General features: G+C 49.1%; 1 protein-coding gene across 4 annotated transcripts in view; it reads right to left on the minus strand.

Annotated features, from left to right (window-relative positions):
- The window catches only part of LOC146830122 (casein kinase II subunit alpha-like), a 235,296-nt gene that overhangs the window by 144,341 nt on the left and 63,611 nt on the right, over positions 1–27,344 (minus strand). For all 4 annotated transcript variants that reach the window (XM_085604348.1, XM_085604346.1, XM_085604349.1 and 1 more), the window contains exon 2: positions 15,927–16,060. In XM_085604348.1, the coding sequence (XP_085460474.1) occupies positions 15,927–16,027 (101 nt within the window). In that variant the 5' untranslated portion in view covers positions 16,028–16,060. The remainder of the gene's footprint in view (positions 1–15,926; positions 16,061–27,344) is intronic.

Consider the following 27,344-nt stretch of genomic DNA (forward strand, 5'->3'; position numbering starts at 1 on the left):
AAGAGGGTGAAGCAGAGCGAGAGTAGTGTAATAGGGAGTCTAATAGAAAAGAGAGTTAGGGGAGAGGGAACAGGGAACAGGGAACAGGGTGAGGCAGAGAGAGGAGGGATAGGGAGGACGAGCGAGATAGAGGATGATGAGGTGGAAAGAAGAAAGATGGTAAGTTCGTGAGGCAGAGTGAGGAGGTTGGCACAGTGAGAATGGCGAGGTGAAGAAAGGAGGGTGAAGCAAGAGAAAGATGAGGGTGCAGCAGAGAGAGAGAGCCGTGGTAGGGAGAGAGGAGGGAGAGGTTTGGAGAGAGGAGGGTGAGGTGCGGAGAGAGGAGGGTGAGGTGGGGAGAGAGAGGAGGGTGAGAAGAAGATACAAGATGGTGTGACTCAGAGGTGTAACATTAGCCCCCCGCAGCCTCCGAGGTGGGGTGGGGCCGAGCTCCATGGGGACTCCTCCAGCACTGTACACGGGCAACGGGCCCGTGGCCTGAGAGCTCTTGACTGAGTGCAGAGGAGGGGGCGATATTGTAATTTACAAAGGGGCCCCCTCAAGTTTCATTACGCCAATTGTGCGGCTCGGAGAGCCAACGGTGAGGAGGAGAAGGTGACGCAGAGAGGAGGAGTGCAGCTCTGTAGGAGGTTGATGCATGATGCACTTTCAGAGGATGACAAGGTGGAGCATAAAAGGAGGGTGAGATGAGGGAAGAATGAGGGTGGGTCAGAGACAGATAGGAAGCCGCAGCTATGACAGAGGCGGATGGGGCGGAGAGAAAGGAGGGTGAGGCAAAGAGTGAGAAGGGAGAAGTGCAGAGAAGAGAGCAGGGTAAAGCAAAGGGTGTGGCCGAGAGTAAGGATGCCGAGGCGGAAAGAGCAAAAGAGATAAAGCGCATAGGGACAAACCCTGAGAAAATATAGGAGTAAATTTAGACCATCCAGCACCCAGACCCAGCTCTCAGACGCCCGGGAGGCACCAGGCAACCCCATGCTTCCTCGTGGCGCTCCCAGATAGGTTAGCCCGGAGCTTGGCCCGGTGTCACGCCTGTTGTCACTCCTGCTACTCTTGAGATGGCACAATCAGTCTGTAGAGTTGTAAACACTTTTTCAGTGACACGGTTAAGGATTTAGGGAGTGCGTAGTTTATGTCCTCTATGTTCTTGTTCAAGCACACGCTTAGGGTCCATTTGCAGAAGATTGCAGGTAGGCTTTGCTGTCCTGGGGTACTGCCTCTAGTTGCCCGGCATGGCCGGAAGTCGACAGTGCTTGCACAGACAGTCACAGCGTGTGATGTTGTTGGAGGCAGGCATGCGCGTGCCCCAGGAATGCAGTCCTCTTCAGTAACTCTGGGAGTAGAGTGTGTGACCGCCTGCTCGTCCCGTGAGCAGTGGCCCTGCGGCCCTAGACGCCTGGACGGACGGCCTCCAGAACAGAGTCTGGTCCAACAGCTCTCTGCACAGCTGCGGTCTGTCAAGGCCTCCCATGTGGGCCTGAAGGGTGTTAAAATTATTCTTTCACTGGGTGCGGGAAACTGTCAACCAATGAAAAAGATGTGTAAAAGATGCATGCACTGGGAGGATGAGTGAAAGAGAGAAAGGAAAAAGGCGCATAAATAGACACCTGTTGCAGTAGTACACAGTCTATGGCATAGAGGAATGCACTGGAGAGAAATATCACAGTGAAGAGGAGAAAGGAACTATAAGGAAACCATGTAGAATGGTACTTGCGTCTTTGGCAGTAGAGGCAAAACACTACTCTTGTATTCCGGGGTTTGGCATGTTACCAAATTGTGTTATTCTGGGCAAATTTCTCAATGAGCCAGTTTACCTATTTGCTAAAAAAGACAACTCTATCAAATGTGCCTACTCTACTCTATAACTCGGTCATAGTAAAACTGGACAGAAAACAGAGACAGATACCGGAAACGGGTTGGGGGGATGGGGGTAGAGACGACCAGTGGCAGTAGAAACAAGACGCAAAGTAAAACAAGACACGCGTCCGCAAGACGCGCTCTGTGGTGGGGGAGGGGTTGTTAACTGAGAGGGGGAGCAGGAGGTGAGCCTGCGAGTGGCAAAAGGGAAAGTGATCGTAAGCGATGTGCGGGCACCATGATGAGAGAGGAAAGCCAGATGGCGCCTCCGCTAGTCATTGTGCGCGTAACCGTACGCTCTATGCCACCCCAAAAGCTGTGATCGGACTTTTGAAAGCCCACTCACTAAATGTCTCGCCAGAACACCGCATGAGCTGGCTCAGGTGAGACCTAAAAAATAATTGTATATTTAGGCAGTTGGGTCCACAAGAATCTTGAGAGAGTCTCGCGTGAGCGCCAGTTTAAAAATCGATTCGTATTGCGCTCCAGTGGGAGTCCGACTCCAGCGAGCACTCTGAGAAAAATGTTGCTGGCAGTCATTACGGGACTCTGGGACTTAGTCCCCTCTCTTGAAGTTATAAAAAGGACAGCTTATGGGGGCTGGGTGTGGATACCCTGCCCCCTAGGCCGCATTACTTAAAGGTGGGGCTCGCCCTGAGCCATTAATGGCCTCGGTGCTCCAATCTCCCCGGGACTGCCTCAGATGCTATGTCCCGGCGAGCCCACCCCAGGCCATAGCAATTTCCCTACCGGCAGCAGCATGGGCAGGGAAACCTGTGTTTTCTCTTGCTTGGCGGGAGCATTTTCAAAACTCCCGCCAAGTGGGTGCAAACAACAAGTCCGCTCCCAGCAGTTAACAAATGCTCCTGCTCGTTGGGAGGGGACTTATGAACGGTTACCCTGCCACAGTGATGCGGGCACGGAAAAAGATCGAAATATTCGGTGCTGTTCCTGCCCACTAGGAGCAATGCTGGATCCCGCTGTAAGCGTGAAGCTGGCTTAGGCCGTGGGGGACTTGGGACTCCCTCCACAGCCCCCAACAAGACTATGGTGGATGCCCACCTTTCAGTTTGAGGGCCCTAAGGGATGGGGTCCTAAGGCATAAATCTCCCCGGGGAGGGGGGCCACGTGCTACACCCCTTAAAATTATATTGGGACCCTCCCCTTTATTTAAATAAGTGGTCCCAAGGGATGAGGTCCCTGAAGCCTAACAAGGCTAGAGGAGGGGGTGGGGGCAATTGACCCCCTCCCCTTTATTCAACCAAGTGATCCTGTAGGGTGGGGGTCCCAGAAGCTGATAATGGCTCAGGGAGCCACATGGACCCCTTCCCTTAAAAAAAATAGATCAATACACAGCCCTGGGGGATGTTTTCCCCAGAGCCTAAAGAGGCTCGGGACGGCGAGGGGGGGAGGGAGGGAGGGAGGGAGGGAGGGAGGGAGGGATTGGGTTGCACAGCCACACTCCCCTTCATTTTTAGAAATGGCCCTGAGGGGGTGGGGTCTATGTCTCTTACAGATATATCATTACCAAAGGTAAGTAACTTGTTAATCTGAAAGAGACCGTTATGGATTCCTTACCAAAGAAGCCGTCTCTCAGTACTTGGCTGTTCAGGCAGTAGTGTTTTGTAAACGTGTGCAGTGAAGCCCACGTAGCTGCTTGGCAGATGTCATGAAGGGGGGACTCCACGTCCCAAAGCAGTAGTGGCTACCGTTCCCCTGGTGGAATGGGCGCGCAGTCCCACTGGAGGTTCCTTTTTCGTGAAGGAGTCGTAGATTTTGATGCAAAGAACGACCCATCGGGAGATGGTCCGTTTTTGCACGGCCCAACCTTTCTTGGCGCCCACATAGCCAACAAAGAGCTGATCATCCACCCGGAATTGTTTTGTGCGATCCAGATAGAATGAAAGCGCACGTTTTGGATCCAGATGGTGGAGCCTCTCCTCCTCTTTAGAAGGATGCGGGTGGGAAAAAGGTGGGCAAAGTGATGGTCTGTCCTATGTGGAAAGAGGTAACCACTTTGGGAAGTAAAGAAGACCTAGTGCGAAGTGCGAAGAACCAGGTTCAAGTTCCACTGTGGCATCACGAAAGGAGTGGGAGTAAACAAGTGAGTAATGCCCTTAAAGAAGCGATTTACAATAGGGGACTAGAAAAGAGAGGGCTGGTCAGGCAGCCGAAGGAAGGTCGAAATGGCTGAGAGAGAGACTTTTAGAGTGCCCAGAGCAAAGCCCTGCTGGGCCAAAGAAAGAATGAAGAGGAGAACCTCTGAAAGGGGTGCAAAAAGGGGATCCACAGCCTTTGCTGCACACCATGCCAAAAATTTGTTCCATTTACAGGTGTTTACCGTTTTGGTGGAGAGACACCTGGCTGCAAAGATAACATTACAGACTTCGAGAGGATGGTCGAAAGCTGTCAACTGTCGCCGCTCAATCTCCACGCAAGGAGGTGGAGGCTGGACAGGTTCGGGTGGAGGACAGTCCCCTGCTTCTGCGACAGAGATCCTCCCGAAGAGGCAGTCTAATCGGAGGATCGATGGCCATGTGTCACATCTCGGGATACTAGACTCTTCGTGTCCAATCCGGAGCCACAAGAACGACTTGGGCCCGGTCACACTTTATCTTCAGCACTCTGGGCAGAAGTGGTATAGGTGAAAAGGCGTATAGAAGACTGCAACCCCACTCGAGGCAAAAAGCGTCGCCTAGCAGAGTGCCGCCTTGGAAATTCCAACGGGCAGAACTGCTGACATTGCGCGTTCTCTTCAGTGGCGAATAGATCTAACCAAGGCTCTCCTCACTGCTGAAAGAGACCTTGCACCACCTCTGAGTGAAGACGCCATTAGTGATCCATCATGCACCTGAGGCAGAGTTCGTCCGCCCTGGCGTTCAGTGAACCTGCCAGGTGTTGAACCACCAGGGATATGCCCTGATGTTCCAGTCATGTCCAAAGGCGAAGAGCCTCTTGACATAGGGTCCACGACCCCACCCCGCCCGGGTTGTTGCAGTACCACATTGCGGTGATGTTGTCTGTGAACATGTGCACTACTCTTCCCCGTACAGAGGGAAGGAATGTTTTTAGTACAAGACGAATCGCCCGAAGCTCCAGAAGGTCGATGTGGAGTCCGGACCAGAGGCTTCCGATCTCCGCCTCTCCCATGTGGCCTCCCCACCCCAGCAGTGAGGCATCTGTCACCACTGTGAACTCTGGTTGGGGAAGGGAGCGGGATCTGCCGTTGACCCAATCCTGGTCCGTTAGCCACCACTGCAATTGGCGTGCAGTGCCCTCCAAGATCTGGATGCAATCGGAAATATTTCCCTGATGCTGTGCCCACTGGATGGGCCTGAAAGGTCGGACTAGGAGGGCTTGGAGGCTGCTGCAGAAGGGGCGCTTGTGGACTGGTCCGCCAGCTGGCCCCGTGACCCATGGTGGTGGGATCCACGTCCCCGGCCGCGCAGAGGCTGGACAGCTTGCACAGGCCTGTGGCTCTGGGCGGAACGTGGTGGGGCAGCCCTTCCATAGCTACGAAAGGGGCAAAAAGCAGACAGCGCTAGGTGGGAGGCTGAAGCGAGGCCTAAGGATCTGGCCTTAGCCCTAGAATCCTTAAAGCGCTCGAGCGCGTTGTCTGCCTTATCGCCAAAAAGGCGATGGCCATCAAAGGGTTTGTCCAAAAGTGGACATCACCCGAAAAACCAGTGGACCTCAACCAGGCTTAGCGTCTCAGTGCGGTGTCCAGCCCACACCGGATGGCAAACTTCGCTGCATCTCTCCCTTCGGCAACAGAACGGGGGGAGCACAGCCCGGGCCTCCTCCGGGCACTGTAGCAGCACGTGCACAACCGTGTCCCACACTGAGTGGGAGTAACAGCCCAAGAGACATGCAGTGTTCACCGACCGCAGTCCTAAGCTAGAGGAAGAAAACATCTTTTTCCTCAAGGTGGTCCAGCTTCTTAGATTCCCTATCAGGTGGTGCGTTAGGGAATGCGCCCCTGCAAGTCGAGGCTTGAACCAACAAGCTCTCAGGGGTGGGGTTTTGGGAGAGGAAAAGGGGGTAGCCCGGGGCCGTCGGGCAATCATCCTATCCAAAGGAGCTCCGGTGTTGGGCTTGGACCAGGTGACCAGAAGGATGTCCATGAACAGCAGCAGGGGCTCCGAAGAGGCCGCTGCCGGCTGAAGCACCTTGGTCGGGATGTTAGCCCTGTGCCACCGTAGAAAGCTCGAGGTTTAGGGCCTCGGCCGCCCTACGCAACACCACTGCGTAAGATGCTCCCTCCTCCGTAGCCACAGTAGGGGGGGAAAGCATGCCAAGGACTGGAGACGTATTCAGACCACTGGCCTCACCCAACTCCTCTCTCCAGTCCCGTTCTTCCAACTGGTCTGCTAGAGGTTCCACAGACCCCTCCCAGTCCTTCTCACCCTCCTCTGGTAGCCGCTCAGAGCGATAGGGAAGGCCAGAGGAGGACAATGGCACAAAAGTACTGGCCAGCGCTGGTGCCGATGTCGGTCTGGCTATGCATCGAGGAGGAGGCCGGGGTTGACGTCGCCTGGGGACAAAACCGGCGTCAGAGTGGTCGTCACTGGAATCGGCGCCGGAGGAGGTGTCATGAGGTCGACCGGCGCCAATCCAGATGTAGGCCTGGATCCTTAGGGCCATGCGGCACCAGAGCAGAAGCTGCCGGCATCGAAGGCCTAAAGCCCACAACCGAGTCCGCGGGGCCGGAGGGTGCGCCGGCGGAGTCTAGCTGTCCGAAGATGGAAAGCACAGCTTTGTAAATGTTGCGAAGCTGGGCAGGGGTCGTTCCGGCTGCCGGAAAGAGGTACGAATACCTTCCACTTACCGCTTCACGTCGGCCGACGGACGGGGAGACGCGAAGAGCGACAGTGCTTCTTCGCCTTCTTTTTGTGCTTCGACTTACCCAAAGACTTGGATGAAGAATGGTGGCGATGACTCTGCGGACTACCTCTCGACCGGGACCTTGAACGGCACGGAGCAGACTGCCGGGCCTCAAGAAGCTTTCATGACCGCTCCCGCAAAGACTTCGGGTTCATGGCCCGGCAGTCAGAGCACGACTTTGGGTCGTGGTCGCGCTCCAAGCACCAAAAGGTACACAAGGTGCAGGTCCGTAACAGACAAAAAGAGTCAAAAAGTGACTCGAGGTACTGCTTTCTCCGGTTCTGCGCGGTTTGGCGTGAAAAAAATAAATAACGGACGTCAGCGCGAGAGGGTGGCGTCTAAGATATCGCAACGTCATCCCGGCGACCACGATGCCAATGACGAATGCAGAGTCGACCGACGCCACCTATCGACGCAAAGGGGTACTGCTGACGTAAAAATTATACGGATCTAGTCTGACGTATGGGGGTAATTCTAAGGTGAGGAATCCATAACTAATTGCCTCTTTCAGATCAAGCACCCAAATACGGGCAACATTTATCTCTAATAAACCCCTGAAACTCCCCAAACCTACATCGAGAAATGAGGTTGATATCAGTAGAGAACTGAGTACTGTAAATAGTGCTTATTTTATGGAGAGGGTTTACTCTGTAGCACACTGTATGCACAGTGAAACTTTAATGAGAAAAACACAGCAGAGTATTTAAAGCTATCCACTAAGAACAGTGTACACTCCGAGATGGTAGTGGCCCCAGAGAGGCAGTTATAGCCTCCCAATTTAGATTAATCCTGCTTAAAGCGCTCTACAGAGTATATTATAGCAGAGCTAGGCCCCATCGCATGGACCTCATCCCCACGGGGAATTGCCTGAGGTGTGGCGATCCACAGGGAGACTTCACACATTTTGGCACAGCCTAGTGCTGGCCCACTTCTGGGGTGGAGTGCTGGGGCACCCAGAGAGTGCGCTGGAAAGGGATGTTCCCCGAGATCCCAAACTCATCCTTCTCCATATCACAGATGATCTGGGAGGAACACGCCATCAGAGGGCGCTTCTGTGGTTGGGCCCAATTATCGATAATAGGGACATTGCTAGGGCTTAAAAGGACACATCTGTGGAAATCTGGGCCCAGGGCATGGATCACTGCATGGGTTTGGAACATCCGATATTTGTCACGGGGCTGCTCCCAGAAACACTTTAAGATCTGTAAGGCATGGGCAGAATACAGAGGCATACAGGTAGAGCCCTGCACAGACAGGTTATGGGCTACTGACGGAAATACGTGACTTTGCAATGTTGACACTCAATGCACAAACAAGGAGATCGGGCCACGCCCTGCTATAGTGTTGCCTGTGGTTTCGGTGATTTGGGTAATGTGGAAGTTTCACTGCCTTTTGACTGTATCACAAAGTGTTATTTTACTTAATACATGCACCGCGCTCGACGTGCTACTTCTTTCTTGAGCTGTAAAATCAATAAAATGTTTTTTTTTTTAAAAAGTTCAGTGTACACTCTATGCAACACTTGTCAAAAAAGACAGGAATCACTTAGAATAACTAGTATCTGGAGGTACTAAACATCACACTACCTGCCCTCTTTAAAATGTGAGGAAAACTTTACAGGTAGCCCATTTTCTCAAGCAAAACAAGCACATGTACATGTATACGTTAGTACCTGGTGCACACAGTCTTCTATACTATGTAGAAATGATCATCCTGACACGATTCACTCCAATAACTCAAGGCTGCTTAGAAAAGTTAAAATCTAGCATGTAGAATCTTACTCGTGTTGAAAACTTTCTGCAGAACCAAAAAACTTGTGAGGATCATACTGAGCACAAATACCTGCAGACAGAGTTACTCTTGAATGCAAAGATTTAGAACGTGTTCAATACCTCTCCACGGGTGTGGCGCACGAGGAGCAGATGTAATTTGTAAATACTTCTACTCATTAGCTGGACCCAGGCGGTAAGACAAGTAATATTGTACTTACTCGCCACTATGCCAACTATAAAACAAACAAGCACACTCATTGGATGATGTCATGAGCGATGTCCTATGCAAGGTCATAAGCAGAGCATGGCTGGGGCGCAAGTTGTAGTTAGTGCTGCTAGCTATACTGCTGAATTTCTTTTTATATTTTTAGCTCAAAACTAACTAAAACACACACACACACAATAACCCCCCCACCTCACCCACCCAAAAAACTCACGCTATTCAGATCAAGTGTACTACAGAGCAAAGTTCAAATTCCATTTATGACCACTATGCAGCAACAATTATCATGAGAAAGTGAGACTTCACTGCCTCACAGGTTACAATGACTTAACAGCGGCAAACATCTGCCCTTATAGTGAGGGAGATGCGTTCATTTGATCTCATCTTACTGAACAAGTTGAACCCACCTAGCCACAGGCTTATGGTTAAACAGCTTTAGAGAGACACAAATATACAGGAAGTAAATGCCATGGCACGTACCACGTATACAGGTGCAGAGTGTAACATGCTATTCATTACCACCGCTGAGTGAGAGGAGGAGCAACAAGCGCCACTTGAAGCTCCGCCTCTCTGCATCATGGCCCTCAACCCGCTGAAAGATGCTAATAAATCGCATATATCCACGGACAGACCCATTTCCACAAGACGTGGATGGCGTTTCCTCTCCTCCTAAATTAACTTGAACTAAAGGTTGGAAAACTAGCAACAGAGGACTCAGTTTATCGGGTGAAGTAGTAAACCGTGCGAATGTTTTAATGAACTTACTCCCCGTTTCTCTTGCGTCAAATATACGTTTTTGCTTTGATGTTCATACATCCCTCAAGATGAACACGTAGGAGTGGTACAGTGTGAAAAATGCGAACCAGCAATCACTTATCATGAATGAGTTCTCTCCAAGAGAAACTAGTAGTCTGTGCAAAGACTTACTCGTAAACAGGCTGTCCCAGTATTACATGGTTTTATGATTCGTTACCAAAACGATCAACTCTAATAGGGAGGAAGCCCATTTCGCCTATTCAACAACATCCTGGGCATCGGCCATGCCATCTTAAAAGATCTGAGGGGTGCCACTGCTACTCACAAATGCAAAAAGAACTATTGATGGACAGAATGCAGAACAATGTCATACATTCACCCCAGTACAGAGATCTGGGCCTAAATCCATCGTTTTTTTGCTCACCATGCCATTCCAGTTTGGACCCAGCCATATGCAAATCAGTCTTGACCCTGCACCCAATGGGAACCGTCCAGCCCCGAACTGCCAGGCAAGGGCCTCCCTGGACTGTAAACAAGCATCCTAGGACCGGTTTCAGGGTTTCACCCCTCTTCAGCCAGGATAGCTTGATTCCAGTGGCATGGAGAGCACGGGACTCACGTCTGAGCCTACCCGTCCCGTTCGGGGTGACAAATGCAGAAAGAACTATTCATGGACAGAATGCAGAACAATGTCATACATTCACCCCAGTACAGAGATCTGGGCCTAAATCCATAGTTTTTTGCTCACCAAGCCATTCCAGTTTGGACCCAGCCATATGCAAATCAGTCTTGACCCTGTGCCCAATGGGAACAGTCCAGCCCGAACTGCCAGGCCCCAAAACCAGTCCCAGGATGCTTGTTTCCGGTCCAGGGAAGACATGGCTTGGCAGTTCGGGCTGGACTGTTCCCATGCGGCACATGGTCAGACTGATTTGCATATGGCCATGTCTGAACTGGGGTGGCAGAGTGGGCTAAAGAACGGTGATGGATTAAACCCAGATCAGTTGCCTGGGGGTGAGTGCTTGCAATGTTCAACACTCCGTCCATCATTTCCTGTGGTTTTTGCTTTGTTCGCCATAAGTTGGCAGGGTATGCTCAGACGTGAGTCCCTTGCTCACTTTGCCACTGCATTCAAGCAAGCCTGGCTGAAGACGGCTGAAATGCCAGAAACCGGTCCTAGGAAGCTTGTTTCCAGTCCAGGGAAGGCATGGCTTGGCAGTTCGGGCTGGACTGTTCCCACGAGGCACAGGGTCAGACTGATTTGCATATGACCATGTCTGAACTGGGGTGATGGAATGAGCTAAAGAATGATGATGGATTAAACCCAGATCAGTTGACTGGGGGTGAGGGTTTGATTTGCTCAAATGCTCCGTCCATCATCCCCTTAGGTATCGCACTGCTACTCACAAATGCACTAAAGATTTGGCCTCACTGCTGCAGTTGGAATGTGCCCTGCACTTGGGTCTTCCAATCAGTGAAGTTTCTTGGCCTCACTACTGGTATGGGGCTCGGCAGGCCCTCAATGTGGCCACTCTTAAGCACCATGAATTTCAACCCTACAATCAGTGAAGGCTCTTGCCTCACTACTGGTGTTCGGCAGGGCTCTGGAAGGTTGAAATTCATGGTGCTTATGAATGGAAGCGTTGAGGGCCAATCAGTGAAGGTTTTTGCCTCACTACTGGTGTTCTGCAGGGCTCTGGCCCTCAATGTGCCCACTCTTAAGCACCATGAATTTCAACCTTCCAATCAGTTAAGGTTTTTGCCTCACTACTGGTGTTCTGCGGGGATATGGCCCTTAATGTGCCCACTCTTAAGCACCATGAATTTCAACCTTCCAATCAGTTAAGGTTTTTGCCTCACTACTGGTGTTCTGCAGGGCTCTGGCCCTCAATGTGTCCACTCTTAAGCACCATGAATTTCAACCTTCCAATAAGTGAAGGCTCTTGCCTCACTACTGGTGTTCTGCAGGGCTCTGGCCCTCAATGTGTCCACTCTTAAGCACCATGAATTTCAACCTTCCAATAAGTGAAGGCTCTTGCCTCACTATTGGTGTTCTGCAGGGCTCTGGCCCTCAACGCTTCCATTCATAAGCACCATGAATGTCAACCCTCCAATCAGTGAAGGTTTTTGCCGCACTACTGGTGTTCTGCAGGCCTCTGGCCTTCAACGCTTCTAGTCATAAGCACCATGAATTTCAACCGTCCAATCACTGAAGTTTCCAAGTCTCACTACTGGTGTTCATAAGCTCCCTGCATCAACCCTTCTGTTCATAAAGGTTCCTGCGTTCATTACTGCAATTCACAAGCGTCAACTGTTCCATCCCCATAAGTCTCATGCTGGTGAATATTATTCACATGGGCCCTCAGCTTCATCATTTACATCCCTAAACAAGCATTTACAATGCAATGGTCTCGGCTTTGGTAAAGTTAGAGCTATTGGCATTGCTCATGACATTATTTTTGCTTATGTTTTTTGTTTTTAAAACATTTAAAGAAACAGCATTGTCATGAGCAATGCCAATAGCTCTAACTTTAACAATGCCGAGACCGTTGCATTGTAAATTAAGTTCTTAATGATAATATCAACTCCATTTTCATCTTTAACAAGCATATGTGTGTTCAATAAACGTAGCCATGTTACACGGCTGTGTGTTTACTAGTCTGTTTGGCGGGTGGGAGGACTGCTTAGCGCATGTGTGGCCGAATTTAGCGCTCTAAAATGACTGCATACCTGAACTCAGCGCTATACAAGACTTATTAGTAAACATATACACGAGACACCAGAGGCGCAACTAGAGCCAAATTGGGAGGACTGCTTAGCGCATGTGTGGCCGAATTTAGCGCTCTAAAATGACTGCATACCTGAACTCAGCGCTATACAAGACTTCTTAGTAAACATATACACGAGACACCAGAGGCGCAACTAGAGCCAAATTTCGGGGGGGGGCTAAGAAAAAATTTCGGGGGGGGGGGCTGAATCCTTAAGCAATAGTCAGAATGGAGCTGCAGGGGCTCTTAGAAGGGGTGAAACAACAGCGAGGCCTCATTAACATCCAAATGGTCTTTTAAAGACCTGTGAAGTGCTCGGGTGCGGCCTTGTGTGCGCCGGGAATCTGTCTCCTCCCGGGCTGCCACACACGACAGGGGGGGCTGAAGCCCTTTGAGTCCAATGGGTGTTGCGCGCCTGCGAGACACGCATAAGAAGTGAGGGTTAAATGGCTTCCTGGTGGCAGCTTCGAGTTTAAGATTCCTGAACAATGCCAGACATTACAGGATTGCTGGATTGGGGTAACGCGACGAGGCGCCCTGAAGCACGCAATGAGCCCTCGCCACAAAAAGGGAACACGTTCTGAGGAACATATTAAAAGAGGGAAACGTGAAGATTGGTGATGTGATAAGGGATTTAACAATGTGTCACTGAGAATCTCCTTCCCAGGGAAAACATGTGTTCTCTGGCAAAACTACTGCCCGGACCTCAGTTTCAATCTGGCGCCCTGCGTAACAATCCCAGCTCCGGCACTAGACCAACCAGTCGTGTGATCTGGGGCACATCACTCTGTGCCCTGCTTGAAATTCTAAATGTGAAAAACGACAATGTGCTGTCTAGTAGTGTTTCAGCTCCTCGTCTCTTCTGTGTCCCGACTAAACCGGTCTCCCGGGGTACCCCCACACACCATCCTGCTCCTGCTGCAATAAAAATGTTCTCTCTGCAGCCCCGCGCTGCCCCTCGAGGCCTGTCATCTTTATATGAAATACCTGAAGCAAGTAAAGGGCTATTAGTTCTATAAGTACGCTCACACCCAGAGCAAATGCTCTCAAAAGATGCGTGAGACTTTTTTATTTATAATCCCTGGTGCCCACGGCTGTTTGAGCCATGCCATTCACTTTCGATAACCGGGAGAATAAAGCTTACGCTGCCTTTTTATGTCCCGGGCAGACTCCTTACGGCTGTTTGTAGTGAAAAACGATGACACGGCTGAACGAGAGGGGCGAGAAAGCACAACGCCGCGCGCGCTCGGATTCACTGGAGATACGGAGGGTATAAAATCGCTCATTAATCGGTGCGACTTCACAGAGCTAAAAAAACAATGAAAATAACAGGCTCGCTGGGAGGAGGGGGGAGAGAGACAGAGAAAGAGAAGGGAAATATAGGAGGAGAGGGAGAGAAAAGGAGAGGAGGAAAAGAATCAAATCGATCGAGCAAGGGAAGCAAGAGAAAAAGAGAGACTGCGATAAGGAGACAAGAGAGAGGAGGGAGAAGTGAATGGGGAGGGAATGAAAGAGCAGGAGAACGAGAAGGTGAAAGATTTGTCCAAACCAAGCGCGACAATCAGCCGAGGGGCCGCCGCAGCAAAACAAGGCTCAGTCAGACACATGTGAAAATCCCGCAACATGGCCGCCATTCATAAACATCAATCGGGTAATTAACAACACTTTTGTTCAAAAGCAAACCAGCGCAGCAGGATTTGGCGCCGAGTGTTTCTTCCCTCTCTCTCTTCCTACCCGATTGGAAATTCAGCACCATGCTTTGGCCTTTCTAAAAGTGATCAAGCGGTGGGGCTGCAGGGCGATTATCAGCTCTTGCTTTGGTTATCTGCAGGAAACATTATTCCTTGACGCCGCTCTCCCACAGGTGCCTTTGTGAGATAGAAAAGACACGTGGCGCCAAAGCGGAGTATAAAGGACTCTTCCTCCGGGGCCACTTTCTGAGGAAAGAAAAACATCTACTCTCGCAGCCTCGGCGGGAAAAATACGGGTTCCGCAGCGACTGGAGTTTTTCCAGTGATTGGAGACTCTACATGCCTCGGTAGAGAAGCCACAGGCCTCTTGAACAAGGAGATCAGGTGAGGGAGCAACGCCGGGACACCACCGCCTTTCTCCGAGGCATGGCAGAAATGCCTCGGAGAAAGGCAGCGTCCTTTTCGGATTCGGGGGCGTGTTTTGCTGTTGTCTCCTCCCTGAGACTTTTCGCAAAAAACACGCCCCCCGATCCGAAAAGGACGGGGCCTAATCGGAGTGACTGACCTCTTCTCCAGTGGCTGGCCAGCATTTACGAGGCCAGCCAATGGAGAACAGGAGAGAAGAGGGGCGGGTTCAAGCCCCTCTTCTCCAAGTCATTATCTCTCGCGAGCGAGACTGCGCAAGCGCAGCCTTCGCTAGCCGAGACCTAAAAATCCCAAACCTCCAAGTGATGCAAACATCACACTTTCTCCAAAAACCTCACCCGATCAGCAACGCTCTTCCCAATGACCAATTATAAACTATCCTGCAAACACAGAGACTAAACAAGTTCATAACCAACCAAAAAACCTGAGCAAAAGAAATCCCCCAGATCATCATTTATCATAATGATCTGATAAATGGTACCCCACCAAACATCCTGACCACAGATAATCAACCGGAACGTCAATATTCTACCCAACAAGAAGGTACATGCTGTCCCACTGGCACTATAAACACGGAGTCTGAACAAGGTCATGACCAACCAAACACCCTTACCAGAGGAAACCAACCAGATCATCAAAGCTCCTCCCAACAATCTGCTAAGTGAGAAGGCAATATATGTCCATTATTGACCATAGACCCTTGGTTTCATCATGACCCCTCAGCACAAATCACCAACACGTCCAAAGGCACACTGGACTGCCAAAAGACGAGCAGTCTCCAAGCACTAGACCGCTCTGGTGAGGAGGCCTTACAACCAGGAAGATGCCCATCTTCATAAATATAATAAACACAAATCTATGCACCAACATGAAACTTCACCTGCCCACCACCAATCAGACAGGGTTCTAAAAAACAACACAAACCAAGTTTGAAGATAGTCTGATGGCTGATGCACAGTCTCCAGTTACCACAATGTACAGAGGTGAACATACGATTCACTGTCGTGAGATGCAACATGCGCCCTATAGCTTCCATTTCATCTCTTCCCGTCCATCCTTTTACTTCTTCACTTGATCTTTCTGCCCTCCAGTGCCACGGATCATTACCAAAGTGGCTGTTCAAATTTTAAACAAGCATTTCCTTTAAATGTTTTATTGATTTTCAATTGCTTTACAAGTCAATCGGTCTCCAATAAAAACAAAGCTGACTAATCATTCCTGCTTCCTTTAAAAAGGATCTGGCAGTGGTACCTGCTGAGTCATGCTGAGACCTGCAGGGGCTGTGGTAGGAGAAGAGACGCAAGATCTGCAGTGACCAGAGGCAGCAGCCAGTCAGGTCTGTTCACTGCAGTCACATTGGTTTGGGCCAGAGACAGTAGTTGATAATAGTCACTACAGTGCAAGGTATTTACATTGAAGATTGAAGTCTTGCCCAAACCTCAGCTAAAGTTAATTGGCTACAGATCTAGGAAAAACCTTGTATTTGTCACTTCCCCTCACTCCTCCTCACAGCTGGGGGTCTGCTTCTAGATGAACAAGAGAACGAACTTACCCCCATTCCACTACGTGTGACTCGTAGTCCCAGTACTCGCGAGGTCTCTGTGTGTTGACGTCAGAGTAGACCCTTGCTCGGCTTGGCACTGGTCCCGACATGGTGCAACAAAGAAAAGTTCAACTCGGTGGGCCCTGAAAAACAAAAAGACAGACCAGGGGGTGAGATTAAATTAAACTTTTAGCCACCAAACTGACACTCCACCATCACAAGTGTTAGAAAAGGAAAAATCAAAGGAGGATTCCAGAGGCAAGGCACAAGTCCAGGAGGGGAGAAATCTGCCATGCATGCTTGGACTCTGGTACCCCATGGGACAGGAGCTTCCTTCCTGCACAGCACAAGCCCCAACTCTTCCTTCAAGGTGTGAACTAATTCCTGACTTCATACCAACACATCTTTGTGCAACTCACACATGAAAACCTCCCGGTGCCACACCGACACATTTGACATAGCTTATAAGCACCATGATACCCTGGCCAGGTGGTTACCATTCACGCAACAGAACACATCACATCAAAGCAGAGATTCATAGAGCCACAGAGTGGGAGGATCACTGCAATTATAAGAGGCCATGAGAAGATGAGTTTTGAAGACAACGGTATTTACCGCATGAAAGCAAAAGTGCTGCTGGGTTACATCTACACTACCTGAAACAGTGAGCGTCCTAGTGTTCGTCATAGTGAATGTGAAACAACAAATGCAACAGTTGACAAGTGTTTCCAATCAACTGCAACAAATAAACAAGCATTTGCAATGCAATAGGTCTTGCATTTGCGAGGGTTTCAGCTATTGGCATTGTAAATGACAATGCCATTTATTTATGTGTTGGTTTTTTAAAACAGATAAATTAAAAGGCACTTATTTACACAATGCAAATAGCTTAAACTTTCGCAAATACGAGCCCTATTACGCAACCTTTAATCCAGCTGTGGCATGCTGAGCGGTATGTGCTGTGCTGGTTTAATACGTTTATTAAAAAGCGGTGCGGGATACCCAGGCAGGAGAAAAGCATTTTGTGCCATGTGGAGCACAGTTTGCTTCACGCAAACCATCAACTCCAGGGATGAAAAAAAATAATACTAGATGGCGCAACACAGCAGCTGGACGCATTCACTTGGGATGAGGGAGGGGTCGGGTATGAGGGGGTGGGGGGGTTGTCAGACACCAAAAAGAAAAAAAAACTCTTGGTAATGGAAAACTACTTCATCCTGTGCCCCCACTCCACTCATTTAAATAAAAAATAAAAACACCCCATGCACCTGAGTTTGGAGATTGCAAGGAGCAAAAGAATACATGCGGCCCCCTTTAATCCAACTGAGGAGTGCTGTGCGTGCCGTGCTGGTTAAATAAATGAAAAAGTCTTAAAAGCTGTTGTAAGGAAAGCATGTCATGTCTGCAGTAATATAAATAATTAAAGAAAATAGTGCTCACAGATAAACTAAACATACCATGTAACCACACAAGTAAAAAGTTCAGTCCTCATTGGAAGTTACAAATGTAGACAAGGCGTTAACCAAGGAAGGACTAAAAAGCCTATCAATGAATCAAAGTAACCATTTAGAAAGTACAGTAACAGGAGCCAACTGAAAAGATGAGCGGAGCTTCAAGTCCTCGCTGAATACAGCGCGCCTCTCAGAGCAGCGTATGTGCTGCCCAGGCTCGACCTAAAAAAAGGTGGCTGAGGAACAGCGGGAGATTTGACCCACACTCGACACAAACAGCTTTGCCGGATGTGGAGGATAACCTTCTGGAAACACCATGCCGAGTGGCGGATACTGCATTTGCTCGTGCTTCCTCTCATAAGCTTTCAGTCGGCCAAATGCAAAAAGTAACTTCTGCCTATTTCTCATGAAAGAAGTTCATGTTTATAGACTAGAGAAATCAAAGAGTCAAGTTATATTCCACCTACCACAGTCACCAGTGGGTTTCCAGAGGAGTCCTCTTGGTCCCATGCGTTTGACAGTATCTGAGGCACCTGAACATCACTCGACTCTTTGTCTTTTTGAATCATACTCCAGTCTTTGCCTTGGATAGGATCTTAAACCAGACTGTCAGCCCCAAAACTAAGGTGAAGAATTAAGTGTTCTACTTGGGTGAATATTGATCCATCAGCGCTGAGATTAATCATGGTCCTACCAACACCTGCTTCCAAATCGCCTGCTTAAATAAAAAAATATGGCTGTTTTCATCTCACGGCCAAGCGCGCGTCCTTAAAAAGGAGCAACGCGGAGGTCGCAGTTGGAGTTAGAATTGAAGGACTCCTTGTTTTGACATCACTGTGCTCCAAGAGGGCACACAATGCTGGGGTAGTTTGTCTTTTGGACTCTCACGGAAAGATCAGGCCACAATTCCTACAGAAGTGCTCAAGCGGTTATCTGAAAATTTATACTTCAATGTATTTATGCTATCTTCAAATGTAGGCTTGGAAGAGCCCTTCTTTAGTTACACAGATTAGGTCAATCAACTATGGAGAACACTTTCATCATCTAGTCCGGTGCTTCTCAAGGTTTTAGAACCACGAGCCACTTTTTAGAACGACAAACTTTCGCGACCCATCTAACTTTAATGGATAGGAGGTGGGCAATTTTTGAATGCAGCAAAAAAAATTAGGTGATAGAGCACAGTCATTTGTAGGAAGCAATTTTTCAATTGAAATGGCCTCTACATTTACACATACATGCAGTTTTGCTGACAAACTATATAGCACACAAATGATAATGTGTGGAAATCGGGTTTCTGGGAATATTTATCATTTGCGCATCACCAGGAAGGTGTTTTTTTGTTTCCAGCACATTTTAGAATTGCATAAAACGTGGTTCATTTTTGCTTTCCCAACTGCCAGATGCATACCGTTCATTCACAAGAATTTACGCTTTGTAGTTTATTGCAAAAAACAACCTCCTACACTGTTGCTTAATTCACTTTAAAAACTCCTCTTACTTTGCAATTAGAGAAAGAAAAGTAAACACCAATATCCATGTTAAAAGAATACAAGAGCCTGAAGTTAAAAGAACATAGCAGCCCAAGTATGGACTCCGGTCTTTCAATTCTGGGTTTAACTTGTCACACTTGTGATTCAAAGGCATCTTTATTTGTTGGTCTGAATTTCGCGACCCACTAAAAATCAGCCCACGACCCACCAGTGAGTCGCCACCGACAGGTTGGAAAACACTTTCTTTGGTCACAGAAGCCACTGAGATGGGCATCTTCTGGCAGTCGAGTGCTGGCTGCTGTGTTGCGTCAACCTCCACGTCTAACCAAACTTTGATAGGTGCAAGTCAGATCTACCTGCCACCTTTTGAGGGTCTGGTTCTCAACGCACATCACAACAGCCAGCACCAAGGGTCAGAACTGCAGTTACGAAGGAACTGAAAATCTTTCAATTTCTGGAGGAAACTAAATGGGGCGGAAAGTCTGCCACAGGAGCTTCTTGCACCATAATATTGTATGGGGGAGAAAATGTAGCCCGTGGTTGCTACTACAGCCTTATAGCCCACTCCCAAGGGCTATACCGGTTGCTAAAGGCCCTGAACAGCTAATAGGCCAGAGCCACAGGTGAAGGCCTATAAAAGGGAGAGGGCATCTCACAACCAGTAACGCCTGAGATACCAGGAATATAAGGCTATTGACCATTCCACCCATTGAGGGTAGAATGTTCTAACTTACTCTAACTCTCCATTGACGGACCCCTGGGGGGCGCGCCTCTCCAGTGACGGAACCCTGGGGGGGCGCGCCTCTCCAGTGACGGAACCCTGGGGGGGCGCGCCTCTCCAGTGACGGAACCCTGGGGGGGCGCGCCTCTCCAGTGACGGAACCCTGGGGGGGCGCGCCTCTCCAGTGACGGAACCCTGGGGGGGCGCGCCTCTCCAGTGACGGAACCCTGGGGGGGCGCGCCTCTCCAGTGACGGACCCCTGGGGGGGCGCGCCTCTCCAGTGACGGACCCCTGGGGGGGCGCGCCTCTCCAGTGACGGACCCCTGGGGGGGCGCGCCTCTCCAGTGACGGACCCCTGGGGGGGCGCGCCTCTCCAGTGACGGACCCCTGGGGGGGCGCGCCTCTCCAGTGACGGACCCCTGGGGGGCGCGCCTCTCCAGTGACGGACCCCTGGGGGGGCGCGCCTCTCCAGTGACGGACCCCTGGGGGGGCGCGCCTCTCCAGTGACGGACCCCTGGGGGGGCGCGCCTCTCCAGTGACGGACCCCTGGGGGGGCGCGCCTCTCCAGTGACGGACCCCTGGGGGGGCGCGCCTCTCCAGTGACGGACCCCTGGGGGGGCGCGCCTCTCCAGTGACGGACCCCTGGGGGGGCGCGCCTCTCCAGTGACGGACCCCTGGGGGGGCGCGCCTCTCCAGTGACGGACCCCTGGGGGGGCGCACCTCTCCAGTGACGGACCACAGGGAGCGCACCTCTCCAGTGACGGACCACAGGCAGCGCACCTCTCCAGTGACGGACCACAGGCAGCGCACCTCTCCAGTGACGGACCACAGGCAGCGCACCTATCCAGTGACGGAACACTAGCTGCGCACCTCTCCAGTGACGGAACACTAGCTGCGCACCTCTCCAGTGACGGAACACTAGCTGCGCACCTCACCAGTGACGGAACACTAGCTGCGCACCTCTCCAGTGACAGACCACAGGCGTCGTGCCTCTTCAGTGACGGACCACTGGCGGCGCGCCTCTCCAATGACGGAACACTGGCTGCGCACCTCTCCAGTGACAGACCACTGGCTGCCCACCTCACCAGTGACAGACCACTGGCTGCCCACCTCACCAGTGACAGACCACTGGCTGCCCACCTCACCAGTGACAGACCACTGGTCTGCATCCCTTTATCGTGCTGCGTGCCTCCTCTTGCCATGGCAGCATCCTTCAGGTGAAAGGCTGGTTTGCCTGCAGGAGTTAGTCAACATGGCAGCCCCCTTCCACACATTACTGCATTTTGAACCCAGCCTCCCCTTCAGTGAACTTTAGGCTTGCAGGACTGGGTGGGACTACCACTGGGGGGTCACACCAGAGGAAGGTACTGGCCAACCCCGCCTCACGTACCACGGAAGTGACCTTTGCCCCCAATGCACTGGTGCCTGAGCATGCCATGAGAGGTGAAGCAATCTGCACTCATGCACTTAACCAGCCCGATCGGGCAGACGTGAAAGAGACGACGGACAGTCGGTTGCTTTTTTGTTTTTTTAAGCAAGCAGAAGCATTGGCTGTGGGGTATAGGGCCCAGCCGAGACTACTTCAGAGTCAGTCAAGTCACCTTCTGCCATCTTCCCCCCCCCCCAGCAAACAGTATCCATCTTCTCCTTAAAAGAACATTTCCTCTTCCAGTGACCCGAAGCAAGTAGGTTTCTTTACTCTTCATTACTCCTCCCATACTTCTCAGCTCCCCATCTTTTGGGGTGTCACCCCCTTGGATTCCTTCCTACCCTCCCAACGAGGCTGCAGCTTTCCAGATACTTCAGTGGCGGTCATCACACCTGGAAGGTTCCCGTCCTAGAGCCGCGCTTCCCAAACATCTTACAATCACGACCCACTTTTAGTAGGACAAACTTCCACCACCCACCCAGCTTTAATGGACCTGGGAAGGGGGAGATTTATTTAATGACACTAATGCATTGTATGGCACCAGAGTGTCATTTACAGACAGCACGTTTACCATTGAAAGAGTTACTAGATTTGCAGAGACACCGTTTTACTGATAAAACTATACTGCACACAAAGGACAAAATGTGGAAATCGGGTTTTAGTGAATTTATTCATTTGTGCGCCACCAAGTAAAGGGTCTTAGTTTGCTTTGGTCATACTAAAATCGTGGTTTGCATCACAATTACAATCAATATATATATATATATATATATATATATATATATATATATATATATATATATATATATATATATCTCCAAACACTCTGCTTGCGTACGGACCACAGATAAGTGCAAATATTTATTTGGTGCAAGAGGTCGCCATGACGCGTTTCAGCCCTTCCCACGGGCCTTGATCACATGATCTATATCTATATCTATACATATATACACACGCTTTCTTTTGCTTTCCTAACTGCTGGATGCATACAGTTAATTTACAGGGATTTGTAGTTTGACACCCTTCAGCCTTTCATTTCACACTCCCTGTATATACCCGGGCAGGATGGTCACATAATTCACAGTATTATTCTTTCTCGGATTGTAAAGCCAGAGGAGTTCATAAGCGCCAGGCCCCACGTTAAAAAGAAATAAGCAGCAATGTGTGTGAAGACATATCCTGGTTGGCATTTGACCTCTGTCTTTGAAGCACAGCAAATGTGACGAGATAAACGCAGAACTTAAAGGCATCACAACAAACACTCCGCCCTCTTCCTGGAGACACAATGCGTTGAAAAGATGGCATTTTTGAGCACTTGACAACGAACCCTCCGTTTGTATGGTATTTTATCCCTGGATGCCATCTTTCAATGGAATGTAAGTAATACAAATACAAACAAGCATTTGCAATGCAATAGGTCTTGCATTTGCGAGAGTTGGAGCGACTGGTATTGTAAATGATAATGTCTTATTTATGTGTTCACAAACCTGCACCACTTGTAGGTTTTGTAAACACATAAATAAAAGACATTGTCATTTACAATGCCGGTAGCTCAAACTCTCGCAAGTGCGAGACCTTTGTGGCACCTGCTTTAGCTTTTAACATGGTAATTTCAAAGAAATTACGTAAAATTTTGTGAAATGGAAAACCAGCATTTAGAGCTATATTTTAGCTGTTATAAAGAAGGGGAAATGGAGAAGGAAGGGGAAGGTGAAAGAGCAAGACTGTTTTAAGGAGGTTAGAAGAAAGAGATAGAGTGTGAGGAACCTTTAATTACATTTGATCCGTTTGAGGGAGAAACTATTTTTTGTGGTGAATGCAGCAAATGTATATTCTTTTTTGCCTAAAGATGTTGAGCCCAACGTTATTTTTTCCTTGGCCCTGAGTAATCATAACAGAGACTATCCTGCAGGAATTTGTGAAAGGAACAAGCCACAGTCAGGACCATGGACCACTAGGAAATAAAGTGATGGACTGAGTGACAACCAGAACGGAAAGTGCCTAAATCCTTAAGTGCTGGAGGAGGACTTTGCAGAAACATTCCAGTTTAATCACGTATTGGAACCTTAATGACACTTTGCACTTGCACAAAACATGCCAGATTCCCTGCACTAGGGCACACCAGTCACCTCAGATGGCAGCAGGATTCGCAGCGAGTCTCTGCCAGAATTCCCCACTGAGGATTAACACACTCAGGAAGCAAGAGTGAACACGCAAGGTAAACAGCCAGAAAGGCATGTGGCATGGAAAACCATGTGAATCATGAAAGGTGGGTGCGAGCGAGTGGGGTTACAGATTTGTGTCATTCTATAAACTGGACCAAATTAGGGGAAAGCAAGAGCGGGCGTTGCAAACGAAAGCAAGAGCGGGCGTTGCAAACGAAAGCAAGAGCGGGCGTTGCAAACGAACGCAAGAGCGGGCGTTGCAAACGAACGCAAGAGCGGGCGTTGCAAACGAAAGCAAGAGCGGGCGTTGCAAACGAAAGCAAGAGCGGGGAATACACAAACTTGGAGCAGACACAAGAAACGGGTGTAAATAAGGCCCACCTGACATACCTGCCCTGCTGGAGAGCATCAGCCTTAATGCAGTGGGCAGAGAAAATGGGTGGAAACAGACATAAGGAAGGAGACTGTAGGAAGGTCGTAGCCCACAATCTAACAGGAAAACAAATCAAGGAAACCCAGGAGCCTCTTCTAAGCAGAGTCCCGGAAATGAAATATAGAATTTCACTTTACACCATGTGAGTCAAATACGACACTTCTTTGAAGTTGGCGAGGGAAACAAGAAAAAAAAAAAGGCGGTTTCTAATTATTTGCTTTTGAAGCGGCATCCGCGCTTTAGCTTAAGTTGTTTATAGTTAAAGCAGGGTGTGCCCAGATTATAACAAAAGGAAAGGTTCTGGATAAAATAAATCAAAGCATTGGAAGAGAGCATGTCCTGGCAGGAGATTAACAAAATAGTGCTCACAGGCTGTAATTAAAACAACAAGAGTAACAATACATGTAAAAGGGAAGACCTCATGGGAGGTTACAACAGGTGAAAAGGAGGGCCTACTAAGCCTATTGACCACTGAAAAGCCACCATTTACAAAGGACAGTAACAGCAGCCAATTACAAGCATAGGCATAGCCAATAGGTCTCGCTTTTGGGACCTTCTAAGCATTTAGTTAAGCAGCACAATATCCTTGGTGCAACCACAACAACTGTTCCGTGGCCAAACACACTTATAAGGTCCCAAAGGCGAGACCTATTGGCTATGCCAATGCTTGTTACGTTAGCTAGTGTCACCGTATTGTCTGTCCTGACCATCACATAACACCCCAACAGGACATCCTGAAAATGCAACAGAGCTCGCTTGACTGCCATCAAATCCCTCCAGTTGGAAGACTGCCTGCTGTCCTCCAGAGACCAACGAGATTGTGTGGAGGACATCTCCAGAGTTGCAGCTCATCCAAAAGAGCTGCTGTCCATCATCAGAATCTTAGGGAGGTCTGGTTGTGGCTCTATCCCCCTAAACAAGGACTCCAGCAGAAGCCACCAAGACAGATATTCTTTAATCTCAGGAGACAGAGGGAAAATCATGTCATAGTCCCCTGAAGAAAGAACCCAGAAATGCATGAAGGTGGCTCCAAAGAGGAAGAAGATGGAATCTGGCCTAAGGGACTGTAAAGACAGAAGCTGCAATAGGACCCTGAGGATGCAGCCGATGACGAACAGATAGAGGCTGAATTTGAATAGCCTTGGACACCAAAGGGCATATTTACTAGTAAAGTGGCGAAGCGTGCCTTGTAATCCGGGGTACTTAAAAAGACCCAATATCCAAACGTATAACATATTTGGAATGTAATTATTGTCCATACTGGAGTAAGCCACTAAGTGAGGTGCTATAATTGCTTTTCGTTTACTGGCTATTTCAACATCACTCGCTTGGCTATGAAAAATCAGTATCGCACTGACTTGTCGGGCACTTTGGCACTGGCAGATGGCCCAGCTTTAAAGGGCCAGTGTTTATTTGTTGGCCCTTGGAACTAGAAAAAGACTTTCGCACTTGCCCTGCTGGTAGTACCAGAATTCTAGAATGCCCAGTGCTGTAGAAAATATACCACGGTAGTTCAGTGGAATGTGGAAATCAGTGGATTCGACAGACATTTGGCGAGACATTTAGTAGGTGGGTTTGGAAAGTGCTACCCACATTTTTGTGCTGGCTACAAGCGTCCGTGCACGATGGCGTGCACGTGCACAGCTGCTCCCCACATTCCCCCCTCCCTTCTCGCCCAACCATCCTGCGCCAGCCTTCAGCACCATACCCCTCCCCCCCCCCCCGCTGCAGCGTGCGCATCCCATCGCGATCACTTTCGCTTTCCGAGTGATCGCGATGACTTTCGCTTTACGGTGATCATGTGTGACTACTTTTCAGGCGCATCAGTGTAATGAGAAGGGCTTTCATTTAGTTAAGTGGCATCTATCCATTCGTATTATTTGTGAGTGGGTAGTGTGTATCCAAAAACATTATTCGGGTCATTCATCAATGTCCCTCTCTCCTGTTTGTCACCGTTCATCATTTCTTGGTGTCGCGAAGCTTCGGCTGTGCTGCATTCAACCTAGGAGTAACGCGGTCCCTTGTACTGGTCTCGGATCTGAATGTCAGGGAAAGCGGGCGCATGCGCAATGGCCGGTGTGTTTTAAATAAGAAAATACAGAACTCGCCATCCATGGTTGCCATCATCATCAGGAGTGTAGCTAATATTTGTGTAGCAGGTGCAGTGGCACCGGGAACCATTGAACCTTGAACATTGCTACATGTTACTACCCCAACAGCAATAAAAGGGGCCCGTTATTTGTTGGCTGGCACCAGGGCCCACTGAACCCTTGCTACGCAAGTGGTCTTTACATCAGATTCAGTCGAGTTTAAAGAATACAAACACTGCATGAATATTGTTTGAAATCAATGACGCGAATTTCCCACTAGAGTCAGAAATCTCAACTGCTTCTTTAAGCACTGGGAAAGCGCACTGAGCCCAAATCACGGCGCTTTTTTCCATGAGTAGGTGTCTCTCGCTCCTGAACATAAAGGCGCTGTGCTTTGTGCAGACCATGCTCCAACCTGCACTGCTGCTGAGTTAGAACATGCTCGCACTATACAAAAGCAGGATTTCATTACCAACAAGCAAACCGATCAGTTGTGTGCCTATGTGGAGGTACAGTATATGTTCAGCAATGACCCCTCTAGTCTCTCTAGCTTGTAATTGAGCCTTACATGAATTTTATTATTTCTCACCGTGATAAATTATTTATATCCAATTGTGATGATTTATGATAAAAAAAATTATATATATAAATATATATTTTTTTTTAGAAAGCATTTATAGTTGTATACTATCCGAAAAAAGCTTGTTTTGAATGGACTTTCCACAGGATTCAGCCATTTGGTCCCGAAGCCTATCAAACTGGTTTGTGTCTCCAGCAGAAGTGTAATGCTGAGTACACCTTCTGTCACAGACACTGGCTGAGTGACTGCAGCAGATGGCCCTTCCCCTACCGCCATAATAGCCTTTGTGTGCCACTCATGAAATATGTAGAATGCATGAGATAAGTCTGCTCTTCAGCCAACCCCAGCACAACTATTTCTGTTGCTGTGCTTTTACAAGCAAGCTGGCAGGTGTGAGCAGCAAATGAGCAGATGGGGTATTTAAGGAGGGAAGTAGCATATGAGGGAGAGAGCCAGAAAACACATGCACTCTCAGGAAGCGCTGAATGGAAAAGAAAAAAGTAGTACCCGAAATGTGAGCAGTGGAACACCACAAGTCAGCCAATCAAAAGGATTGTAAAGAGGATATGCTCCAAGGGACTACAAGAAGAGAATGGCAAGACATTGAATAACAAGCAAGCAAATGAGTGACGATAAAGCCAGCCAATGATAAGCAATGGGCTGTCTGTAATCCCACTTTAAGATCACAACAGGCCTTTTGCAACCAGACAGCTCGTGCTGTCTGGTAGGCGAGACCTAAAAATAGACAAGGATGATGGACGAATACACATGCCAAATTTACAATCCATTTTACATGATGTGCCCGCAGTAACAGGAATAAAGTTTAAGACTTGTGCTTGTAACAGAAAGTCAGTTCATGACCTCAGAAAACCAGAAACTTGTAAAATAACGGTTTAAAATGTGAATTCTATGAAGCGCGCTTAATGTTATTTGCATGAGTTGAGAGACTGGAGGAAAACGTGCAAGACCAACAACCCCATCTGTAACGGATGACTCCATAGGATGCTACTAAGTGTGAAACAGAAAGACCGATCACCCACAACTGTATTCGATGTAGGGTGACCAGAC

Source organism: Triturus cristatus, chromosome 5_1, assembly GCF_964204655.1.
Source record: "Triturus cristatus chromosome 5_1, aTriCri1.1, whole genome shotgun sequence".
Classification (NCBI taxonomy): Eukaryota; Metazoa; Chordata; class Amphibia; order Caudata; family Salamandridae; genus Triturus; species Triturus cristatus.